Below are 27,733 nucleotides of genomic sequence, written 5' to 3'. Positions count from 1 at the left end.
TACATGATCTTTTTTTTTTTATAAGAGGAAGAATTTGAAGCCAAGTCATGTCTGACTCCCAGGCCAACACTTTCCACAATTCCATACTCTCTCTCCTTACTAAAATTCCTCTGGCTAATTTCTGGAAGTGGACATTTCAATATCATATCTTATATCAAAAGCAAGAATATTAACTTTTCTTTTTTTACTTTAAGAAAATGGTTAAAAATAGTATTAAGGCTCAGCAGCATTCAGCAGCTCTTGGCAAACTTTTATTCCATATATAGGAATCTTCTAAGGCCTAATATGTAAAATCTTGGCAGATTTTCCAGCTACTAATTCCTCTTCAAAGGTAACTTCATAATAACATAATAACAATATCCCCCATTTATATTATACAGATTGTGGGAACTGAGTAAAACACACTGACTCCATATTGTGACTCAATTCTGAATCCCTTTTTGTCCAATTGAGTCAAGTCCAATTTCTATCTTGTGAGAAAATTTTATTCTGTTGTGGGAATTGTGAGAAAACTTTATTTCATTGCTTGAACCTAGTCCTGCAAGACTGGGAAGCTGGACCACCTCTACCCATTAACTTTTTATTTTAGGTTTGCTTGGTTTTTTTTTTGCAAGGCAAATGGGGTTAAGTGGCTTGCCCAAGGCCACACAGCTAGGTAATTATTAAGTGTCTGAGACCGGATTTGAACCCAGGTACTCCTGACTCCAGGGCTGGTGCTCTATCCACTGCACCACCTAGCCACCCCTACCCATTAACTCTTAACTAAGGACCTAGGTTACACAGAACAGAAACCCAGTCAGATCCAAAGATTGCTACAAAGAGCTTTCTAGCAAATATACATTTCAAGCCACCCATATGTCTCATGTGAAAAGTAACCCCATATTGATCAATGATTTATTGTTTCCATCTTTCTTTGATTGAATACAGACACTTGCAGAAGACTAGGACACCTCTTATTCTGACTTCAGGAAATTGCATCTCTTCGCTCTGCCCCTCCCAACTTGGAAAGTCACTAATATTTCCTTCAATTAGAAATCAAATTACTGATTTTGTATCCTGGCTAATTGCTTTCTTTTAATTAATTAGTTTTATTTGCTTCATTGTTTTTAATACATAAAAATCTGGCTCACTCTGAATTCAGTATCCTTGGATTGACCAAGGAATCCATTGTCCAATTTATTATACCCTTTTTGCTAATAAATTGTATATCTTAGATTGTTTCCTCAGTTATTCTATTACATAAGATTTATGCAATGTTATCTTCACATATGAGGTAGATATCAAAGATTATCTGTATTTTATAAATGACTCAAGGGGACAGAAATGGTCACTTCAGAAATAAAATTCCTTTTTAACCTAAGGTGATTTTCTAGTTCTCCTTCCAACTCGTGTTTTTTTTAATGAATTTAAGTAGTTGAAACAGATATTCAGTCCCAAAAAGAAAAACATGTCATGCTTTCATTTTTTAAAAATGGAATAGCCATCAGATCATAGAATCATATATTTAGATCTGGAAAGAATTTTAGAGTCCATTGAGTATAACCCCTTTATTTCTCAGGTCAAGAAATAAGTCCAGAGAAGTCAAGTGATTTACTCCGAGTCACATATGTGTTCAGAGGAATCCAAAGAGTCAGCAAATTATGTGTACTAATTTTAGCACTATAACTCAAAGAGAGAAAAGAAAAAGAAGCATTTTACAAAAAAATATAGATTTTTTTTATTATATCAAAGCATTGCAAATTAAAGAAAAGATGATAAATTTAGAATGGTTGGACAAATTATGGTAAATGAATACACCAAAAGAAATAACAAAAGGAATAGTGAAGACAGAAACCTGGTATGATCTTTATGAACTGAATCAGAGTGAATTATGAAAAATCAGCTGAACAACATATACAATAACAGTAACACTGCATAGAAAAATTAATTTGGAAAACCTAAGAACTAATCAGTGCAATGACCAACCATAATTCCAAAAAGTAGAAAAGTATGAATGCTACTCAGATCTAAACAGAGAGTTGATGCACCCCAGATTCAGAATGAGACATATATTTTCAGAAAGGGCCAATGTGGAATTTTATTTTACTTGACTATTCATATATACTACAAGGATTTTTATTTTCTTTTTTCCTAAAGTAAAGTTGAAGGGAGAGGGAGGTAGTGATAGCATTTTCCCTCATTTAAAAAAAGGGCATTTCTCAGCATTTTTTATATGTACAGAAGAGAACACAAAGAAGCATACAGAGATGAGACAACTAAAAGTTACATGCTATTTGTTACAAAGTTATACATAATAGAGACTTGCAATTTAATGCACAATCTTTTTTTGTTATAACATATATGGAAATACTCTACTTAATACTTGTTAAGTTTAGAATTAAACATTTTTTCTCATTGACTAAACTATGAAAAGTCATTACTTGATATCTTTTAAAAGAGCCACACATCAAGGAAGAATTTAACAAGGTCACCAGACTAGTCAAAGATCTATAGAAGAGGTTAAAAAAAGCACTATATGTTTAGTGATGGCTGGATTTTAGCATTGGGAAATTCATGCCATTAGAAAATAAATGGTTTACAGTTTCAGCAAGTGCTAAACTTTCTCAACAAGGCAAAAAAAGATTTAGGTTTAAATACTGAACTCATAATATGCTGTTGCCAAAATTCACCTCTGAGAAATGCCTTAATTTTTACCCTAAAAGCCTGCAATGGCTAAGAGATGTCCAATATGTGAATCCTTGGCCAAGAAGTGTTTGCATTTTGCTCTTCCAACCCCACCATAATGGAAATAATAAAATATCTTGTTCAATGAGATTTAAAGTTTCAACTTGAGAACTGTCTTTGTTATTGGGAAGAAACTGAACTGGAACAACTGCAATGTTGTGAGCAGTCTTGAGATCAGGATTTCTTGGACCTTCTCATGTGTATCGCTGGTGTATCGATCTGAGAATGGTATCCATGCCACTCCAGAAGAACTAAATCACCAGATTATCAATCTGTCCTCTTTCCATATGTATCATTGTTCCTCAGCTTCACCTGTTTATCAAACTCCAAATATACATAATCTATGAGCAGCAAATATTCTTGTGATGTGATTGATCCTTGGTCACATTCTTAAAAATAAAGACCCAATATTTACACAAGTGTGTTTTGGTGAAGGACTTTTTATTCTGTTTCTTTTCATGTCTTTTAAGGACCTTGGCTTTGTAGTTGGAATGTTGCTTATTTGCAATGTCTATGGCATTAGGGGCTCTGACACAGTCAGTTTTGCTGTAATTCTTGTTTTGAAACTATGAATTTGATATGGTAGGATTCAAATTGAAATAGAACTTAGAAAACTATACTACTTCATATTAACTCACAAGCTGAAACCCTTCTGATGTCCACTGGGCCTGTAGTCAGAAAAATGAATTCAAATTTGGCTTCACTTAGTAATAGCTATGCAACCTACAGTGAGTCACCTAAACTGTTTCTCTCAGGTTCTTCAACTGTAAAAATGAAGATAATAAGGAGGGGTTTTTTTTGAGGATCAAATAGAGATAACGACTGCAAAATGCCCAGTACAGTGCCTAGTACATAGGACATATCACATGTTTAAAAAAATAAAAGCAAACCACATCTTTTTTCAAGGTAGAGTGCCATATCTGTTTAATATATTCTGATGTCGTAGAGGCAGAAGAGTACTGATCTACAACGCACAAATTACACCTTCCACTCCCATACTATAGGGTAATGGACTGGGGCCTGCAGCTTTTGATTTTGCTAACCTGAGTCTTGTGGGAACAGGATAAGAAGCAGCAGGGAAAGACTACAGATAGTCACTAGCATTTTATGGTAGTATTCAGGTATTTTTTTTAAACCTTTTAACACATAATATGCTATGGTTTTTAATTAAATCCTTATCTTTTTCTAATGTGTTATTGAGAAAAATTTTGAGTGCTATTCTCATAACACCATTTTTCGATTAAATTTTGTGATTTTGCATGATTTTTGCAAAATTCAATGACTTTTAGGAATATATACATTAAAATGTAGCAGAACTGACTATATAGGGACTGGAAATTTTGGATGGCACCAGAAGTCTCTTAATAATCCACTGAACCTATTGCTGCTATAAGAACTGGAGATGGGACTGGAAGTGCTGTCTAGCTTTGAAAGACTGAACCTCTCAGACTAATGCTTGACTTTTTTTTTTTTTTAAGATTTTTGTAAGGCAATAGGGTTAAGTGGCTTGTCAAAAGCCACACAGCTAGATAATTATTAAGTATCTGAGGCCACATTTGAACTCAGGTACTCCTGACTCCAGGGCCAGTGCTCTATCTACTGTACCACCCAGCCACCCCCATTTGATTCTTTAGTGCCTCTTTACATTATTCTATGCTTAGTAGGCGAGGAGACTCTAAAAATAATTTTCTTTGATTTCTACAAAGCTCTTAATTTACTCTCTCTCTCTCTTCAAAAGGAGGGCTATGGCCTCCTTTCTTGGAGCTTTCACCTCTAATGTCTTGAACAAGAGAAATGACTTCCAAACTATTATAATTTACCCACAGAGCAACAACATCCCCAGGTCCTGGCTATATTTTCCTTCCTTTTGCAACAATGTTAGGAAGTTTTCCTTTTATTTTGGGCTGAAATTTGTCTCTCTTCATCATCTGCCTATAACATTGAGTTATAATTTCTGGATCTAAACAAATTCAAATTCTTTCTTCTAAATAACAGTCTTTCAAAGACATAAAGAAAGTTATAAAGATGGGGAAAAAATCTTTATTATAAACATACTAAATCAATTCAGCTTGTCTTCAAAAGCATGATTTTTAAGACTCTCCTTCAAATGCAAACCAATTTCCAATGCTCTTCTTAACATATGAAGGTCAGAATTGAACATCATATTCAAGATGTTATCTCCTCAAGGCAGAATACACTACAAGATTATCTTTTCTTTTGTCTTAGACCTCTATTAATATAACCTTAGGCATTTTGACTGCCATGGACAATGATTGATTCACTAAATTCACAAACTACACAAACAAATCTTTGACATAAATCATGTCTCTAGATCTTGTACTTTGCTAATCATTTTCTTAACCACAAACAGAATTTATACTTACTAAATTTCATGTTGTAAGATGAAACAAACCAAACTGGAGTAAATATGACATAAATGCACTGAAGTTGGGATCAGAGGAACTGAATTCAAAACATTAAGTATAACACTTAATAAGTCCACTTGACCTCTCTGAGCTTAGTTTGGACCACATCTTTTGTAAGCATTTCCAATTTTGAATCTAATGAACCCATGTTTTAACCTGTTGAGATCTCTCTCTGAGTCATGATCGTCTTATCAATGTATTAACTATCAATATAAACTTTTTCTAAACTTTTTTTATAAATTTGATAAGCATACCATCTATATTTTCATCCAAGTGAAAGACAGATTGTTGGGCACACAGAGTCATAGACAGATTCTAAGACCTTCCATCAGTAACAATGACATCATTATATAGAAATGATTATTTCATTAAATTCTAAATCTACTTGACCCAATTCATTCAATATCTCTCCATGTTATCCACAAGAATATCAAAAGAGAGTGTAGTGAATGACTAGCTAAAATGTGCTACACATTCTATGTCTATGATCTATGTTGAGAGCACTCTAAAATACACATTTAGTAAGCTGTGGGGAAAAAAGGAAATAAAATTATTCTGGTTTGACTCTCACTTATGAATCTATGCTAGCTCTTAGTGATTAATGTTTTCTTTCCTAAAAACATTCTTCTTATACTTTTTCCATGAAATTGAGATTTTAGTGATGTATTTTTTTTTAAAAAAATGCAATATAATAGCTATCCATCTCTGTCTATCCAGAACCAATTCCTTCCATGTATTCATCACGTGGGTCCACCTAATTAACCAAGGGTCTTAACATTATAACAGTGGAACTTGTGAGTTATCCATAGGTTGAATGCTTTACTCTTTTTGCTTCACTTTTTCCATACATTTTTCTACTAAGGTACTTTACTATTTTTTAAAATAATATCACCTTAGTAATGTTCTTTTGAATAATATCACCTTAGTATTCTGATCAAGTTTATTATATGCTATTTCTCCAGTGGCTTTTGGGATGATTCTTAACTTCATTTTTTTGAAACAGAAAATTCAAGACTCATAGCCATACATCATTGTCAGAAGAATGTTTAAAAGATGGTCTTCTCTTGGCATTATTAAAAGAATTATACAATTTCCCAAGGCCAATTTAGCCTCCCATGTTAAATTCTGGGTATAGTTCAGTGGTGGTTTACCACTGTCATGGAGGACATAGAGCAGATTAGACACAAATACTTGTTTGCAAATAATACTGTGTGCTTTAAATTAAGACCCGAAACCCTGAAAAAAGTCCCCAAATTTGATTCATAATCACTCAAATAAATCTATATTAACTGACCACACATTAGAAAAGAAATGGTTTAAAAACAACTATTACATTGACCATGATACTAAACTGATGGACAATTTATGGACAGACAGTCCAGTCATCTATCTTGGACAAATACTACAGCTAAGTAAAGAACTAGGTAGAGAATTGACTAGAAAAATACACAAAATATCCCTTTCATAATATGTTCTAGATCCCCTAAGGAAATAAAACAAAAATTATATGTATATATTATATATGCATATATTGATTATAATGATATTTAACTAATAATAAAAATAATGCAATGAATACAATACACATTCAGAAGGAAATAAAAATGGCAAAGGAGAAAATTATACAATAATAATTATGATACAGATAAAGATAATGCATATTAAAAATCTATGAAATACAAAGCAATTTTCAAGAGCAAATTCATAGCCCCAAATATCAGTATTGATATGAAAGAAAATTAAAAAATTGAATATACACTTAAAAAACATAGAAATGGAGCAAACTACTTGATGTCTAGCCCCCCCAAATTCAGAATTAAAGGAAAAATAACCAAGTTAACAGACTTCAGACTATTGAAAATAAGAAAACAATTAAATGATAGTGTTTTAAAACAGTCAACACAAGAGGTAAACCAAGGTCCCAAAGTTAAAGATGTGAAAGGAGAAATAATAAGAACACAATATAAGAAGATTATCAGAAACACATTTGTATGTTAATCAACTTGAGAATCTTAGAAATACTGATGGTTATTAAAGACAGTGGCACAGTGAATAGACTTATAAATTGAGATTCTACCTCAAATACTGACTAGTTGTATGGTCTTGGGAAAGTCATTTAACTATTCCTAACCTCAGTTCCCTCATATAAAAAATATGTGGATCATACTAGTGCCCACCTGATAGGCTAAGGATCAAGGTTAGGATCAAATAAAACAACATATGTAAACTTTGAAAACTTTAAAGCATTATATAAAAGCTAGATATTATTATGTTCTTAATAAAGATAAAATATATAATATTCAAATTAACAAAATGTGAAACAAGTAACCTACATAAACAAGTTCAGATAAATCATTAAAGAGTTGTCCCATAAAAAGATATTAGCAAAGCTATCAGAATAAAGTAAATAGAACCAGGAGAACAATTCATATAATAATAACAACATCATAAAGAAAGACAATTTTGAAAGACTTAAAAGAGCTCTGATCAATGAAATGATTAACCACAACGCCAAAGCACCACTTGACTACTTGACAGAAAGATGTTGGACTGACAATGCAGAATAAGACATACATTTCTGGATATGATCAATGTGGTAATTTGTTTTACTTGACAGTTTTTATATGCTTCAAAGATTTTCTTTTCTCTGGTGTTTTTTTCCCCAAATGGGTAAAGGTTCAGAGAAAATGAGAGGGGAAAGGGGATATTATAGAATATCTCCCCTGCTCCCTGCCTCAGATTCTTCCCTGAAAAAGGGAAAATAGAAGATAAGCCAGAAGAAATGACAGACAAGCAGGACAACACTGGCAAATCACATCCTGACCTTAAAATTAATCTCTAAATAATGGATAGTCACAGTTACATATACAATCTTTTTCTGCTCTATAATATATATGGAAATGCCCATTGCATTTGATATTTATTAAGTTCAGAATAAATGTTAAATAAAGAGGCACAAAAATAAAAAAATTCAAAACAAATTTCATAAGATTCACCAAAGTTCTGAAGAACAAATAACTCCTATATTACAGAGTATTATAAAGGATAAAGATATTCACATTTCAACTCCTTCTACAAGTCCTATGTCATGTTGATCTCTAAAACAAAGCCAAAGCCAAAAGAAAGTTATAGATCAATATTACTAATGAACATGGTTACAAAAATACTAAATGAAATAGAGAATAAAGACAAAATATAATTTATCCATAACATTTAAGGATGTTTACTATAAGGTATCAACATAATAAATTATATAAACAAGGAAAAATAAAAAAATTCAGAGCAATCTGTTCATAAAAATACAAAGTACTCATATATAAAAAATATTTTCAAAAATAGGAACAGGAAGCTATTTACATACCAGGACCAAAAACATTTATTTGAATCCTTAAACTAATATTTTATACAGTGGATGCACATTAAAAGCATTCCCATTGAAACATTGCTAAGTAGGGATGCTCAATCTAGTCATTCCTATATAACAGTTTTAATCATCTTAGCCCTGGTAATAAAGCATAAAAAAGAAATTAAAAGAATAAGTACCGACTTTGAAGAGTTAAAATATATGCATTTACAGATGTCATTTTATGCCTAGATTTAAAATCTACAATAATCATGGTAACAAAAAAGTAATAAATTAAAGAGAAAGCCACAAAATGACACACCTTGTGATATACCACTCAAATAATCACATGAAACTAAGAAATAGAAAAACTCTTTACAAAAACTAGAAATTGTATCCCAATTTTCCAGTAATTTAATGTATACACAAAATTGTTCAACAGAAACAATTTCAGAGTGATTGTGACAGAAACTAAGACCCCAAAATATGGAGCAACATTCATGTTCATTGTTAGGTTCAGCCAATAAAATAACAATGTCAATCCTTTCCAAAGTAAATTCAATGCAATGCCAATCAAAATATCAGTAAGTTATTTCATAGAATTAAATAAAACCATAACAAAATTCAAAAGGAACCAGACAAGAATATAATGAACTATGAAGAAGAAAACCAGCAAAAGAAGATAGGCTCACCAAAACTCAAAATATACTCTAAAACAATAATTACAAAACCTGCCTGGTTTGGAAAAAGAATAGAGAAATATATCAATGGAATTCAGAAAAAAAGAGAATTCAGAAATAGAAGCCAATATATTGTGAATTTAAAAGCCATGAAGAGTAGTGCTTGATAAAAACCAAAAGTTTTGTTTTCTTTTTAAATGCAGGGGGATAAGGATCAGAACTCCATAAATCTGGGAAAACTTAAAATGGTAAAAATGAGACTTCATATTGTATAACTCTATTTCTCTCTATATTGAAATAGATATACACATATAGATCTATTGATTTATTTGTGTGGGGATTGTCCTCCACCCTCCAACTCAGTTGACGTAGCCATGAGTATTAGAGCTTGAATTAGAAAGGCCTGAGGTCAAATCCAGCCTCAGATGCTTAGTTCTATGATCCTGGGCAAGTCACTTACCTACTTTCTTCTGAGGAAGATTAAGGGAGTCCAGAAAAGGGACTCAACATAGTTAAAGGCAGATATGGATACTACTAGTGACTAATGTCTGGAAGCAGTTTCAAGGAATGTCTCTGTAGCAGAGGAGAGCAAAAGTTCAACTATAGTTAGTTCAGTCCATTGACAACCAAGTATTGAGAGGAGCCACATATTCATTTTGCTGAGGATCATGAAGGGAGGAAAGTGAGCCTCCCTACATATCAGAGGACCATGCATGTGATGATCATTCGCACCAATACTGTCTTCACTGGGGAAGAAGATTTACTGGAGGTGGGAGGGATGCTTTGCAGGCACAGTTTGCACTCTGCCAACTCAGGAAATGTCTTTGTCTAGAACTCCTCATGCCCACTGGCTGACTGTCAAATGCAGATATGTTGATGGAGACTCAGGAGCTACAACAGTTAGTACCTACTCTCTGAGGACTGACTCATCACTGTGAATGGAAGTGAGAGAGAGAATCCCAAAAGGAATACTCCATATATGGTACTTTAAGGATCCTCTATAATCTAGCTGCAATGCAGACTTCCATCCTAATTTAATACATTCACTAATCCTATGTTCTGGCCCAAATCAATTTATTTCTCTACTTTCATGCTTTGAGTGGCACTACACTTGGAGTAAAGAGCACTGAAATTGGAATGAAAGGACAGGAATTCAAATCCTGACTGCTACTTACTATCTTTCTGTGACCATGGCAAGCCTCCAGATCACAATTTCATAATTTCTCCATCTTTAAGAGTATGAGAGTGACCTAGGGTGACTTCAAAGTCCCTTTCAGTTATTAAATCTGATTGATCCTTTATTGACACTAGCCCTCCAGTTTTTTCACCACTCATTTCTATTGCAAGCTATCACCCCTCCATTCTCTCCCCTTTCCTCAATCTCTTTGGTGAATCATTTCAACTATATACTAACCTATATTCACACATTCCTTGATCCATGTCTGACTCCAGAATTTACTTTGTCAGCTCTCAAGGTTGGATCATTCCCACCACTATTTTCCTTTATTCCTATTCATGTAATGCTCAGGGGAAAATAGGAAAGTTCATAGAAATCATGCTGACTACAAATTGATGTTACATAATTTCAATTAGGTCCTCACTGCAGCAAAGTAATCATTTTACACCTTCCTAATTAATTCCTTATTCTAGTTACCACAGCAACCATCCAAATGTTTTGTCCCTACTCAAATCTTCTACAGAGTCCTTTCCTACCCTCTCAACTGAGGATATAGCCCCAAACTTCAATGAAAACAATGAAGCTAATATTTTCCTCTTCTCTGCTCCTCCTCATTTCCCATCACCTCAATATTTCCTCCACTATCTCCTTCATTCTTGCTTCTAAAACTTGGCCCCTCCCCTTGCCAAATTAAAGCCCTCTACCTGTATCTTTGACCTCATCTCCTCCCATCTTCTCAAGTAGATTATCCCTCACCATTGTCCTCAGTTTCTAACCTTCAGTGTCTCCCTATTGGCTAGTACAATATTTTGGGAATTATAGTCTTTTTTACTGACCCCTTTGATTTAACTTCTCATATGTATGATGACAACCAATCATGATTGTAACATAGTTATAATTATTATAAATCAGTGTTCTTTTGATTTCATTGCTTGAGCAATGTGTCAACTGCAAGAAGATTGCAGCCCTTTTATGACTTGTAAATGGGAGTTCTGAAAAGCCATGGTTAAGACTTTTAGCATTATGAGGACGGCCTAGTAATGGGTCTTTCTAAATGAGTTAGTCTGGTCCTTAGAAAATAGATAAATAATTCATCTATTTACTAGGCCATTATTCTAGGCTCTTCTGGTTTCTAGGACCTGTGAGAGCTAGCATATCCTTTCAAAACTCAAAATAGCCTTTAAATGATGATGATAAAATATCAGGGTACTGCAGTGGAAAACGATTTACTACTAAAAGAATAAAATTATAATCAAAACACACTTAAATTGGAATATTACTTTAATAAACAATTTTTTTCTGTCTCATTTCAAATTCAAATGAAAAAATATTAAATTGGAATTTCCTCTGGTCAAAGAAAGCCAAAAGGGTCAGGACACAAAGAGTTCTAGATCTTCATTGAGGAGTCTTCTGATCAACAGATGAGGAACAAGAAAGCTATCTTTTCATTCTACTCAAACCTGAGATACTAGAATAGTCTCAGTCACAACTGGCCTTCTATAGATAGTTCTTCTCCCCCCCAACCCCCAACCCCCTACCCCTAGTCAGAGGCTTCTGTGGTAGCAAGTTCCCAAGTCTGCGTGCCTTCCATAAGCCTTTTTCTGAGCTGATACATATTTACCGATCAATTTGTAATAGTAGTGAAACAGTCATCAATGTGATAACTTTAAATACTTCTGATTTATTTTATAGCTATTCAATTAATGGGATCTAGAACAAGAAGACCCCTAGACCATCTTAAAACTTTCTGAAATATTTAACAGTCATTAAATATATAACTTTCATTTAAATGTTTATACAGGTCAGAGTTAGATTTCATGGTTAATAAGCAGCTGTTGAGAATTTAAGAGGAAAATGAAGATTGTAATGTAGAAGACTCTGAAAATACTGACAAAATTTAGTTCGAAGAAGTAAATTCACTCATGTCAAGTCTATTTTTCAATCTTCTTTCTCCATAAAGTTAACTACAGGTTGTTTTTAATCAACTTGGAAGAAAAGTAAGTCATTGACACCAATTTAAGATATCTGGACTGGAGCCTCATGCCCCTGACCTCAAAATCCTTGAGAAACTAGATTTCTCACTCTTTCCTACTACTATGAAGTTGAATCCCTTCTAACCCTGGAACTATTCAAAACTAAATATTGAAAGCCGTAAGTTCTCTCTGGAGCATATTAAATTTAGTCATACTGTACCTGAATCTAAAAGGAAATTTGAAAATTAGCATTTTAAAAACAAAATCAAAAGAAAAGCAAATTCAACTGTTACTTCTTCTGACCAAGAAAAAGACCAGAATTAATATTTATAGTATTACTAAATTCCCCTCAAACTGGCCGTCACCTCCCATCCAGATCCCCATTTCTTTTTACTGGATCTGGGTCTCACCAAAGCATACTATACAAACTTTTCCTGTTTTGAGCTGTCCTGGTCTCACCCTAATGTGGTACAAATAGAACTGAACCAGATATACTGAATAGATTATCCACCCAAAATTGACTAGCTGGAAACCAATTCATTTAATAAAAATAAGTAGAATTTTTTTAATGGCAAAATCTTTTTTTATCAAACTAAGGAAATCTATCTCTATGATATTTTTCTTGACTATTAAAAATATTGAAGTTCTTCCAGAGAAATGATACAAAAAGATCTCCTCTCAGAGTGTGTAATTTATACATTAATAATGGAGAACAAACCTTTAAAAAGCTTACAGGAGGAAGGAAGGGGGGAAGATGCCTGAAACGTTTTTCATTAAGGCAGCCAAGGGTCATTTCTGAGAAAGAACAAAGGCCTTTTGTAATCTAGAAGAATAACAGGTGACATGTCCTAATAGTATGCAGGACAATAAAAGGTACCTATAAAAATCTTTTTTGAAGACAAGGTCTCTTGAGAAGCCCAAGCTAAGATGGAAGTCTCATTGAATATCCTGTCTCCTTACTTGTTTATATTCCAAGTTTTTAATAGCTATCACCAAGGCACAGTACTTTAAATGGATAATTTAGATCTTGCAAGAGAACGAAGGAAAGAAATTAAAACTTAATTTGTTTCCAATTCACCTACTATAACTTTTAAAATGTAATTTGTCATTGTGGGTCTGACACTGCTTATGGGCATGGCTACTATGGAAGAATTATGCTAAGGGATATAGAAAATGATAGAGACAGGAAATTGAATTTGACTCAAACTTTTGAATCAACATTTTTTTTGTTTACATGCTTTTTTATTGCTCTACTTATATTTATACTTGTCAGCAGATTTCCTCTTGGCTACGTAAGAAAGACAGCTGTTCATCTATACTCCCTAAAGAATCAAGAATATATCAAAGAAAATCGTTTGCTTAGCACCATAATCTGACTTCAAGAAGAGTTGTCAGCTTTGTCTGTTTAAGAGATTCAGTGTGTCATTCTTGGACACAGACAGTTCATTATTTATGTATTTATTTTTAAATTAACTTCTACTACCATCCAATAACAACAATTAAAAGAAAGGTAATTGCTAATGTGACCCGATATCTGAGGGCAGATAGTAATAGAATTTTCACTTTTGCATCTTCTCTGATAAGCAATGTGATATATACCTACAAGTGCATACATACATACACCTACATAGACAAAGGTCAACAAAGTGTCGTCTGAGAAATCAGATTAACTATAGTCAAGACATAGAGTGGTAAAATGAAACCCATGGGACTGATGGATAATCTGAACGTACTGAGGGAAAACTATCAGAGGCCAGGTGTTGAATAGAAACCTTGTACTGGCACAAGGGACATCATGGAAGGAATGTGTCTGAGTGTGGGTCTCAGTACACTGTGCATGTATATTTGCAAGTGCATGTCTGAGTGTGTCTGTGTTTGTGTATGTTTATGTGTATTCTCATTCAACTTGTTCTATTCATGGTGTATAATGATAATACTGTGAAACTAAGGCTTTTTGAGTTGTGGGATTTTTCTTTCTTCTCTGGCATGCCTTTGGGGAAAAATCATATATACATGAGGCTTACAGAGTAAATCTGTGGTTAAATGATTTTTCTGTATCAGAAATTAATAGTGTTAAAGGTGGATCAAATTTATATTTAGTCTCAATAAAAAACTGGTCTAAAATAGCTGGCCCAGCAGGTGATAAGAAGTGTACAACAATGTTTGAAATTAATAACATAAAGTATACAGAAACATCTGAGTACAGATAACATAGAAAAATACTGAAAATTTACTTGACAGGACAAAGATAAGAAAAGATAATCTCTGACAGAGATTATCAATAACTGTTTAGCTGAAGACATGTTCTTGAGAAAACTGTGGCAAAATTTAGCAACAATTTGCTAATTTAGGAGAAATGGAAGAACACTTTATGGCAAGAAGACTGAGAAAATGGTGGGGATAGCAATGGGCCCAAAGAGTGAAGGGAAAGGAAAGATTTTTAAAAGAATCATTAATCAATCACTATCTATTGTCATGTTAGGCATTGGTAATAGGGATACAAAAGTAAAACCATTCCATTAGCTTTAATATTGTACTTGAGATAGCAATACACATCAGGAGAGATATCAGAAAAGTTAAAGAAAACCACCAAATTTAAAATTAGGAAAAAAATTAGGTGGATAAAATTCACTGTTTAGACATTCTCACTTAAGGAATTGAGTATAGATCCGAGAGAAAGGTCAAACTGTTTATTTGTTTTAATTAGAAAAAAGACAGAATGAAATATGCACTAATTTAAATTTTGGATATGTTACTGGAATAGGGGTAGATAATTGAATAAGAAGTAGAAATATCACCCTGTTCCCAGGAGATAAAGACACTGGAACACAGGGATACCATTACTCAAATATCAGTAGAGGGAAATATAGTAGAGCTGGGCCCATGAGAGTTGACTTAGTATGTAACTATAAGAGTCACTGTGGTAGGATAGAGTAAAGAAGTATATCACTTGGCAGCTTGCTATTTAAGTCCATCAGTGTTTCCTACAGTTCTAAATGAGTTTAGATGTTGGCTTGAACTGTTCCTACCCTAAGATAAAGTCCCAGTCACTATGCCCTAGTTAAATATTGGGGTTGTAGACATAAAAATCACAACATCGCTATCATATAGTAAAGTGTCAGTTTTTAAAACCACAAATACTATTTAGCATCTCATTTTAACATTAAAAAGTATGTTCTTAATGATAATTCTTGGAGGTATAGAGTCAAATTTTTATTATTCTTATTTTAAGTAAAGACCCTGGGGTTCCAGAAGCTGACTTGCTAAATAACTATTAATGAAGAGGGGGAACTGGTATTTGAACCCAAAAGGCACTTAATAAATATATTTTAAAATTTTTCTAATAATTCATATAAGCATCATACATTGACACATATAGATAGTTGGTAGAGTGAGTAAGTATATCTATTTAGAATCCAGTGGTCTTTTCCTTCTCTAATATTTGACACTTATGACCCGTCCTGGTTACCCTCTCCTTTCCAGCTTTTTGTGTAATTAGTTCTTTTCCTACTTATCTGACTGTTCCTTTGCAGACAACTTAGCGAGATGCATATCACTTCCACTAACTGTGGATATACCATAAATCTCTTTCATGGGCCTTCTCTTTTCTCTGTAAACTTTCCCATTTGGTAACCTCTTTAGTTCTAATGGGCAGACTTATTTCTATACAAATGATCCCCTAATAAAAAGTATTACACCCTAGTCTACCTCCCGAGATTATCATCAATTATCCATTAGATGTTTCAAACAATGTGTGATAGGCATCGCAAACTCAACATATTCAAAACATAATTCATTATCTTTTTCCAGTAAGCCATTCCTCTTCTGAACTTCCCTATTATTGTCAAGGATACCATCATTCTTTCAGTTACTCATGTTTGCAACTTGTATTTCATTATCCTCAACCCTTTATACTAACTCACCCCAATTCTCCAATCAGGTATCAAGTCTTACTATTTCTATTTTTATAAGAGCTTTCCCAAATCCTTCTCTATAGTCACAATATAATAACCACAGTTCAAGCCTTCATCACTTCTCAGTCAAACAATTACAATAGTGTTGTAATTGCTTCAAGTCTTTCTCCTTAATGCAGTCTCCAAATAAATTTTCTAAAGTGCTAGTTATACCATGTCACCTCATTACTCCATAACCTTCATTGGGGCCTATCAATCTGTAGGAGTTGAAGTTCTTCACAACTTAGCCACATTTTACTTTTTCTGGTTTCTCAGGCATACTCTAAAACCCAATCCTACTGGCCAACCTGATGTTACACAAGGCATTCCACCTCCCATCTACAGGCATTGTATTAGCTGCTTCCTAGATTGTACTCCCTTCTAGACTCTACCTTTTGGAAATTCTGATTTCCTTCTAAATTCAATTAAAATATCTCCTACTGTATGTGACTTTTCTTGGTTCCATTTGATAACCCCACCCCCTACCCCATGGTCACTGCCTTCCACCTAAAATTATCCTGCCTCTATTTTGCAAGTATTTTGTAAAAAATATAAAGTTTGTGCATATGTGAACACATACAGGTTTATATGTATATTTGTACATATATAGGCATGTGTATATTTGTACATATTTAAGTATGAATATATTTGTGTATATATATATATATATATATATATCTTTTATCTTATAAATCCAACACCAGATTTAGGCACAATATATAACAGATGCCTAATAAAATTCGTTTCCTTAATACATATGAAAACTATTTCATATCATATGCTAAAATAAATTTCATGTATTTGGTTATATATTCAAAAATCACAGCAAAGAAGTATACTGTTTCAAAGTAAAAGCCAATGACTACTCAGGAAAAATGCTACTTCAAAATTCCTGAAGAAAAAAGAAACAAATATTTTAAAATAAAATATTTTTATTATGTATTTAATGAGAAGCGTATGATTTCAATAATTAGGAGTACTGGTCTTTAAAAGTTTAAACATCTTAAACTACTAGGTTAATAATTACTAATGAAATTAGTAATGAAATTTACTAATGTAAATTTCTGATTAGTAAATTTCTAAAAATTACTAATAGTAATGAAAATTACTAATGAAAACTATACCATATATATGTATTTATGTATGTATAGATGTGTTATATTTGAGGGTCGGGTTGTATGTGTGTGTATGTGTGTGTGTGTGTGTGTGTGTGTGTGTGTGTTTATGAGAATGTGTGTTAGGAAACTTTTAAATAATGAAGATGTCTATTTTCAAAGTCTGGTGTGAGAGTAAGTGCTTAATTTATCTTCTTTCTCTCGCACACAGAAGAAAAATTGACCTTGTGACATGAAGAAATTTTTGGAAAGATAACCAGAATAACATTACCTATTATTTCATGCAATTTCTAGCTTAGTAAGAATAATATTAGAATTCTGCTTGCAGCCCCTATCTCATAAGCTACAAATTAAATTAATTCTGCACAAATGCTATAATTCTAACACGACAGCACCACCAGCCTGTTACTCTTATGTTGCAGGCTTGTGCTATTTCCTATAAATGAGACATAATTTTTAGGATACTAATAATCATTCTTCTAAAATTAAAGCAGAACTCTGTTAGACTGTTTTCTAAAAAGACTTTGGTGTTTCCATTGTTTAATGATAATAAGAAACTGCTCTAATTTATTTATTAAATATCACATTAAAATGAACATTGAGAGAGGTATGACTTACAGAGATTCTAAGATTCATAATTAATTACACACAGGGTTGTTTAGATAAGAAGTAGCATAAATCTACCTACACCACGACCAAAAACAAATATATAGGTTAATATAAGATAATCTGATGCCATTATAAAAAAACTGACTTTATATATTCAAAAATCACAGCAAAGAAGCATACTGTTTCAAAGTGAAAGCCAGTAACTATTCAGGAAAAATGCTACTTCAAAACTCCTGGAGAAAAAAGAAAACAAATATTTTAAAATAAAATATTTTTATTATGTGTTTAATGAGAAGCATATGATTTCAGTAATTAGGAGTACTGGTCTTTAAAAGTTTAAACATCTTAAACTACTAGGTTAATAATTATCAATGGAATTAGTAATGAAATTTACTAATGTAAATTGAGTTCCCTGGAATGCTCACACATCTCTGCCATAAAGGGGGCTTTGTTATTAAAGCATCAATGAAAATCTATCTTTGATATGAAGGTCCTAATCAATCATATATCCTTTGATTTTTTTTTTTTTAGTTTTTGCAAGGCAATGGGGTTAAGTGGCTTGCCCAAGGCCACACAGGTTATTATTAAGTGTCTGAGGCTGTATTTGAACTCAGGTACCCTTGACTCCAGGGCCGGTGCTCCACTGTGCCACCTAGCCACCCCCATTTTTTTAATACTCTCAATCTACTGGGTCATACATACTTTCTTTTGAGAAAACAATCAAGAGACATTCCTTCTAAGCCCCACAGAACCTAGTCACAAAGTTGGGCTTTTGGGAAGATTCAAACAATTCACAAACAGGTTAAGTGACAGTTAAGTGACATGTTGAGCTAGGTACCAAGGATACAACTAACTACAAAAGTAACATAGTCTCTCACCTGAAGACAAACACTGCCCAGTATACCAGGGGATTCAAGATATTTAGAGAGAAATAAACATTGGACAGAAGCAAATTAAATAAGTTGTGATCAAGAGACACTAACAACTGTGGAGATGAGAAGAAGCTTCTTAAAGGATACTTCCCCTGCTCTATCTTAAAGAGAGCCAGGAGTTTCAAGAGACAGGTGTTTCAATAGCAGGAGCTAAAATCCTCTTCTGGAGGAGTAAGGTAAATAGGGAGGGAATGAATTAAGAGAGAATGATAGGCAGCCTCCAATTCAGAATCACAGAATCATGCCCTTTCTAGAAGAAGTGGTAACACTGATTTGGTTACTGCTGCCTGAGAAATGATGATGGGCAAGGGAAGGATGGGGAAAGAATGTTATGTGAGTAGAGCAGGGCAAAAAGCAAGATGCCTATATTAAGCCCTGGTGTCATAGTAGAATGGCTGGTTATGATGAAATTCAGACTATGACTATCTAGTTAGAGAGAACTGAGGCGAGGTTTCACTAACTCACCTTCCAATCAATGGCTAGGGTAGCTCTATTCCAGGGAACATCCAAAAGCAAAGTGGATTAATTGGGAATGGGGAGGGGCGGAGATGAGGAAGAGAGCTTCCAGAGATTTTGGATGGTCTCTATTCATGATATTATGTTTTAGGGGGTCTCAGTGAAAAGTGATTCCCCCAGTTATTAGTGACATTAGCACTTCTAAAGAAATTATTTAAATTTTCACTCTTGCTCACAAATTCTAATAATTTGTATTTACATTCTCATATTAAAGTATCAAATATATATTAAAATTATTTCATAGTGGATATGACTAAAATTATTCAAGGATTTACTGAATATGACAGATATCAAACAAGCATGACAGGGATACAGGTACATACCTAATATTTTCCCCAGAATTAGAGAGAACTTCCTACTGTCCAATTGGAAAATGATATTCCTCTCTGACAAACACCCCAAATGTTCCAATTTGCAAATGATAATGTACTAATTGCTTCAAGCACAGGAATAGTACTAACCATGCTATATCCATAAATTAAGAGAAATGAGTAAGTTTATCCAACTACAATCCTTTTTTTTGAAAAAGAAAATGAAAGATGTATATTTCCTAGATTTTAAGATGATGAATTCAGCTTAATTTATGTAGATATGTATACACACATACACACACATATATAATACACAGACACAGATGACTATGCAGTAAAGAAAAAAATTAGTTTCAGGGACAGGATTACCTAGGTTCAAGTCCTACTTTTGAAAAGTAACGATGATATAATTCTGAATACTTCTCAGTGTTCCCCAAAGTTCTTGAACACTATAAAGTAAAGCACATCTGCATTGGTAGAGGAAGTTTCCTTACTGGGAGTTCTCTATAACAATGAAATCTTAGGTCTGATAAAAAGTAGCACTTACATGTATATGTGCATAAACATGGAGGTTATGAATGTCTGTATAGACACACACACACACACACACACACACACACACACACACACACACCAGAGAACAGTAGTTAAAAAGCTGGTCTATATTAAAGCCACAAACACATGCTTCACATTCTTTTTCTTGATTATATAATCTTACTTTATCTCTTTGTGCTCTATATAATTCTCTAAGACTCTAAGTTGCAGAGAAGGTGTAGACCTGCTTTGATCAAGAGTGTTTCCTCATATTGGAGTTCTCACTGTAACAATGAAGTTACAGGCACAGTATCTTTCTTATATATTTGGATAATGTGGATATATATGGAATATCTATATCTATGTCAAAACTATATCTATATATATACATATAAACACACATATGTATAATATAGTATAAATCAAAGTGATATCCAAAGAAATATATGGTTTGCTTTCCCTGAAAAATCAGTGATCTATCAAAAATGAATAAAAAGCAAGAAGAAAAAATATGGAATAAAATTCAAAGACGTAAGTCCTGAACTATTCAAATATGCATTCAGCAGTGAGTCATCAAAAACAGATATAAGAAATAATATTAATCTAATATAATAAGCAATTAACTACAACTCAACCAAAAGAGTGCAGAAAAGGCCTTGGTGCACAAATATATGCTGAACTTGCCAATCAACAAAAGATTGCACCCAACAATAATATTGATTTAAAATATATATACATTATTTGGTATAATTTAGTCATTTTTCCAGTTGTACCCATCCAGCTCTGTGAACCCATTTTAGGTTTTCTTGATAGATACTGGAATGGTTTGCCATTTCCTTTTCCAGTTTATTTCATAGATTAGGAAACTGAGACAAATAGGGTTAAGTGGCTTGCCCAGGATCACTTAGCTAATAAGGGTCTGAGGCCAAATTTGAACTCTGAAAGATGAGTCTTTCTGATTCCAGGCCCTGCACTCTATCCTTTGGGCCACTTAGCTGCTCACAAACATTATAGAATCTTAAAGTTAAGGATGATGGAAGTTTAGGAAGATTAATATCATTTCATAAAACAGAGAAGCAGTAGAGTATAAAATCAATTTAAAGAAAACCGGGCAAGAAATCCAACTAAGCCAACTCCTTACTTGGGTATTTAAGAAAGAAAATGAAAGAAGGGCAAGAAAGAGAAGAAAACTAAGGTAATATGAAAAAATGACAAACATTTTTCCATCAAGGACAGTGGAGTTCTTGCACTTGCACTCTTAACATCACAGTTCCAGAATGGATCAAGGGAGGAAAAAATGCAACTACCACATGTTGTACCAAGTATATCTAGAGGAAATTCATGCTATAGGACATATAACTGTGAAACTGTAGAGAAATCAATAAGTAAAGTAAATATAGGAGAAAAAAATAAGGAGGGCATGGGAGGAAAAATAACTTAGATCTTATTTAACCTCCCTGAAAATGTTTTGCGTATTAAAAAAAAATATATATATATAATATATATCATGTGCATACATCTATATATTGTATGTAACATGTATGCACACACATGCATAGGTATATATGTGTATATACATAAACAATATACTTATACATATGCAAAAATAAATAAAAATTTGTGAAATGGAGTCAAAAGAGGACTTTAGAGAATATGTAAATCTCTAAAATTTTATAGTAACAAAAGAATAAAGACGATTAATTGAACATGCAACAAAAAATCTAGAATAGCAACTTAATAATCCCCAAAGAAGTACAATTATAGAAAATTCTAAAACTAAAAATAAGATAAAATAACTTAATAAATTAAACTAAGAGCTGGTTATGTGAAAATACCCAGAAAATAGTTAAATCATTATCTAATTTTATTAAACACACAGATACATATAATCCAGAGTATCAAAATCAAAATTAAAAATAAGAGGACATTCAAAATGAATGGAGAGGAAAAAAAAGAAAATTATTTAGACACTAAAATGTTACAATTATATGTCAACAAATCTAAAAGTTAATAAATATTTAGAAAAATGTTAAATCCCCAAATTAGCAGAAGAAAAAGGACATAAATAATCTAAAGAAACTGATTATAGAAAATGAAATTCAGTAAGTCATAAATACCCCCCCCCCCAAAGCAGGGGTGAGGCAGTGAGGAGTTGGGTAGCAGAGTAGTGGACTCAAACCTTTGGTCAGGATGAATCTACAAGTCAGTCAGTTAAGTATTTCTTAAATGAGTCTCATGTGGCAGACACTGTGCACAATCCCTGTCTTCAAGTAGTTCACATCCTAATTGTGGAGACAACATGCAAACAGCTATGTACATACAAAATAGATGGAAGGTGATCTCCAAGGGAAGCACCATAAGTAGAGAGTATGGAGAAGAGAATTTTGGAATGGCCTCTTGTAAAAAGTTGGATCTGATCTCAGTATTGAAGGGAGTCAGGGAACCCTAGGATACAACTGTGAAGAGGGAGAGCATTCCAGCCATAGGGAACAAACAGTATGTGAAAAGAGTGTTAAGAGATACAATGTGATGTGTGAGAAAGAGCAAGATAGCTGATGTTGCCAAATTACAGAGTACATGAAGTAAAGTGTAAGACCACCAGAACAGCAGGAAACTGACAGTATTGAGGAGGGATTTAAATGCCAGACCAAGGATTTAATATTTTATCTTTGGGCTAATAGGGTGTCAGTGGAATTTACTGAGGGGAAATTGCTTTGGCAGCTGAGTAAAGGATGGATTGAAATTGGGAAAGATTTAACTGAGGCTGGAAGACCAACAGAAAACCAAAGTTCAAGGTGGTGCTTACAGAGAGTAAAGGGAATATATATGAAAGATGTTGTGAAGGTATAAGTGAAGGGAAAGTTAATAACTTTAAAGTGTTCAGATTCAGAAAAAGGGGGCAATGTTACCAAACTCTTTCTATGAGGCAATTATGAAACTCATAGTCAAACCAAGAAAAGTAAAGCAGAGAAAGAAATCTATAAATAAAAGAATATTGATAACTTTAGAAAAGAGGCTATAGCAATATATATTAAAAAAAAAACATCCAGTAGGACCAGATTGGATTTATATATTTATTTACACTGTTGTAGTCATTGTGTATACTGGTCTTTTGATTCTCTCTCTTTATCATTTCATCCAGGTCTTTCTATATTTTTCTGAATTCGGCATATTCTTCATTCCTTATGGGGAAGGGGAAAAAGAGCAATCATTTATTAGTGTGGATCAGGTATTGTGCTAAGTGTTTTATGAATATTATCTCATTTTATCCTCACAACAACTCTGTGAGGTAGACAATAATATTATTCCAGTTTTATAGTTGAGGAAAACTCAGGAACCTAGAAATTAAGTGAATTGCCCAGAGTTATATGTAGCTAGTACCTGAAACTATATCTGAACTCAGGTCTTTTTGACTCTATTCACTGCAACACCTAGTTATACTGATATCTGTTCATCTATGGTCCAAAAAATTTAAGGATGTTTCAATATTAGAATATTCAATGTGGTTAATCATAGTGATAACAAAAAATATTTAAAATAACAAGATTATACAACAGATGCAAAAAAGCCTTTAAGAAAATATGACCTTCATTTATATTTAAAACACTAAAAAGTATACATCTTAATAAGATCAAAATCCTACATTTAATACCAAGAATTATTTGCAACTGACTCTAAGCTTTCCAAATAAGATTGAGGAAAAAAAAGCACAAAGATTGTCCATTCTTTCTAATTTATTGAACACAATGCTAAAAATAGTAACTATTACAATAAGATAAGAAAAAGGAATCAAGGGAATAACAGACCCATGAGAGACAAACCTATCTCTACTTTCAAAAAACATGATGATTTATTATTGGAATTTCAGAGAATAAACAAAAATTAACTGATATAATTAATAACTTTAGGAAAGTAGTAGGGTACCAAAAATCTATCAACACATCACCCTTTTTGCATATTACTAATAAAATTCAGAAGGAAAGAAAAGAAATTCTATTTCAGATGATAAAAAATATTAATTGGTAATTAACAAATATTGGAATTAATAGGGAAAATATATGTGGGAATGAACTTACCAAGACACATAAAAGAGAAAAATAACTACAATTTTTATCAAAATAAAACTCCTAAATATTCAGAGAAACTTCCATAATCATGTATCATAATATGTCCAATGTCCATGTCTACACCAAGTCAATATAGTCGTAATAGTACACTACCCAAATTAATCTATAGATTTAGGGCACACCAATCATATTAAGAAGGAGGAACTTAATCAAATTAGACAAAATAATAGTAAAATTCATTTATAATAATATAAAGTCAAGATTATCAAGGGATATTAAGAATAAAAGAGAAAATGAGATGGGTTTAGAGTTATCAGATTTAAGCCATATTAAAACGTAGCATTCATCCACCAGAAATGGATAAAAAAAAACTGAAAGTGGTCAGTGGTCACTATTGGTAGAGTTGTGATTTGGTTCAGCTATTCTGGAATCAATTTGAAATTATGTTAAGAAAAGTTATGAAATTAATCCTACTCTGAGCTAAAAATCCTACTCCTAGGACTATATAATTCACAGAGGTTAAAGATAACAAAAAAAGATTTATGTATATAAAAATGCTCATGATTGCATTATTTATGATGACAAAAATATGTACAAAAATTAAAGATGACTGAACCAGTAATGCTATAGGTAAGTAAAAATATAAAAAAATGCAGAAAAAAAAGATGGAAAGACTTGGATGAAAGGATGCTGGGTGAGGAAAATTGAATCAAAGTCACATGATAATTATAACAACATTAAGTTAACATAGAAAGACAATACATTTCTGGTAAATTTTAATGGCATTGGTTGGTAGCATACTGCTAAAATTAAATGTTACTTTTTTTCTTCTGTTGATAATAATCAAATTCTTTTCTCAGTGCATGCATATTATACAGGTCTGACAAGGTCTTTACTGGAAGGTATATGATTTATCAAGAAAAATATATCAATAAATTAATTTTTAAGAATAAGTGATAAAGGGGGCAGGTAGGTGGCACAGTAGATAGAGCACCAGCCCTGGAGTCAGGAGTACCTGAGTTCAAATCTGAACTCAGACACTTAATAATTACCAGCTTGTGTGGCCTTGGGCAAGTCACTTAACCCCGTTTGCCTTGCAAAAACCTAAAAAAAAGTGATAAAGAATTTTCAAAGGGAACTGTAATATAACAAATTAAGAGCTGAAACTAGGGGAAAAAGGAGAATCAATGTTCACTTAAAAGACAATGTGGCTTCCAAAAGCAGGTAATGTCTAAAGCTATCAGGTGAGGTTGGGAGAGGGGAATAGTAGGTTTTTTTTTTTTTAAAGGAAAGCCTACACAGAGCATTTAGATTTCCGGAAGACATCTGACAAAGTTTCTCTTTGTAGATAAAATAGTTGAATCATTTAGGTTTATAGGTAGATGTGTTTAAATAAAACCCAAAATTGTGACTACTGAATGGATCTATGTCAACCTGGAGGAAGGATCTGAGGGTTAGATTAGACCATAGAATTAGAAAATTTTATGCAGAAAGTAAATTGATCAGAGAAGTTATAATAGCTTATTAGAAAAAATATTTGAAGTCTTCCTGAAAGAAGTTTCTTCAAGGTTTCCAACAGGGCAAAATTAAGACAAATGCAAGGATGTTCTAGGAAAATGGACTTCAATCTAATTAAGGAAACTCTTTTAGATCAGAGTAGTCAAAATAATGGACTTGATCAAATAATAGCAGAGACTTGAAGACCACTTGCAAAAGGGATTCATATGTTAGACATGAAATTAGAATATAATTTACATGGTTCTTTCTATCTTTGAGATTGTGTGCTACTATGGAATATGACCAAACTAAGCTTCATGTGAAAAAAAGGCATAAGATTACAAGATCAGAGAATCATAAACTTAGAAATGAAAGAAACCATAGGAGTTTATTTTATCCAACCCACAATTATAGATTTGGAAAGTGGGTTTTAGAGGAGTTCAGTAATCTAGAGACAGTGCTGGACATAGAGTCAGGAAGACCTGAGTTCAGATCCCAACTTTGAAATTTATTAACTATGTGATCCTAATTTCTTGAATCTTCATTTTCTAATCTGAAAATAGTGGAGGCTGAATTAAGAAAATTAAGAAAACACCCCTTCTGTCTCTAAATCTATGAACCTCAAATCCTGTTACTGATGATTAGCCAGTCTGAATTGGGAAAGAGTTTTTTCATGCCAAGGAATTTCCCACACCTCTTAAAATTCAGCTCTAGAAAAACCAATATCAATTATACCATTGTCCTCATCAACAACATAAAAAAACTTTGTTCTGTGCAAGAATTTGAAAAGAGAAATCTGGACAAGTATCCATATTTTTCTCACTTCCTGCAGTAAGGGGGCAGTATTTGCAAGGACATTTAAATTAGTTTTCCAGATGTATCCAACCAGGTTTTAGATTGATAGTTTGTAATCAAGCATATACCCCAACAAATGGTGGGGGAGAAAAAGTAATGCCATAAGATATAATAAAATCCCAACTAAATTTATTACTTTAATAACTGAGATGAGGGCACACTGCATTTCCACATCTTTTTCCTTAATCTCTATTATTTGACCCTCCAAAATTGTTGATATTCTATCAATAGAATGGCTACAGTTTAAAATATGAACTAAATACTTTGATGTAATTACTCAGTTAATAAGTTCAGGGCACATAACTTTAATAGTTATTTGCTTTTATGCTTCAGTATCATTGATATTATCTCTCTCCTTTGATTTTATACAATAGCAGCATTTTAAAGATGAAATCTTAAGCTAGTTGAGAAAACAAACTTACTTTAATTGATATGTTTAAAGCATTTTAATTTCAAGATATTTGTACACATGTGGGAGTGCCTATGGTGACAGGTTACTTACTTAAGGTAGCTCTACTTTGGTGAGAAATCTTCCATGAAAATTGGGAAAACCAGCTAGAAACTCAAAAGTCCTATCTTGAGAAACAGTCCTGATTTCCATTATAAGTTGTGGCCACTTCAATTAATCACTTAATGAGAGAGTCAAGGCAACCTTGAAGAGAATAATATCTCAGATAGTCCTCTCTAAGTGAAGCTGCCAGTTGTTCAGCTGGTTGACTAACTCTTTTATTACCCTTCTAAAAACCTTACAAGTCATAATTCAGATGCCTATCCATGTCTATCTTCAGTAAGGAGGTCCTTGGATGTCTATTCTCATCCATATTACTGAAAAATTAGATTCCCTTATGTATTTTTAATCTTCTTTCATTAGTTTATACCATCTTGACTTTAAAGTCTGGTTTCAAATATGGACAGAAAACCAAGCAGCATGAGTAGTAAAAAACCCACTAAAACCCACTTTCTCAATCTATAAGCAGTAGAAGTTCATGGTGTTTAACTTTGGAGATGATGATGATGATGA

At 32.9% G+C, this 27,733-nt stretch overlaps 1 protein-coding gene across 12 annotated transcripts in view; it reads right to left on the bottom strand.

Annotated features, from left to right (window-relative positions):
* CEP128 (centrosomal protein 128) overlaps nucleotides 1-27,733 on the bottom strand; it is a 541,441-nt gene that overhangs the window by 204,031 nt on the left and 309,677 nt on the right. The window contains exon 19 of one of the 12 annotated variants that reach the window (XM_074235607.1): nucleotides 22,312-23,475. The exons of the other annotated variants lie outside the window; for them this stretch is intronic. Coding sequence (XP_074091708.1) covers nucleotides 23,423-23,475 — 53 coding nt within the window. The 3' untranslated portion in view covers nucleotides 22,312-23,422. Of the gene's footprint in view, nucleotides 1-22,311; nucleotides 23,476-27,733 lie in introns of those variants that run through there. 12 annotated transcript variants of the gene reach the window in all.

This window comes from Macrotis lagotis, chromosome 4, assembly GCF_037893015.1.
Source record: "Macrotis lagotis isolate mMagLag1 chromosome 4, bilby.v1.9.chrom.fasta, whole genome shotgun sequence".
In the NCBI taxonomy this organism is placed as follows: domain Eukaryota; kingdom Metazoa; phylum Chordata; class Mammalia; order Peramelemorphia; family Peramelidae; genus Macrotis; species Macrotis lagotis.
Note: the sequence above shows the minus strand (reverse complement) of the source record. Positions and strands in the feature narration are given on the sequence as shown.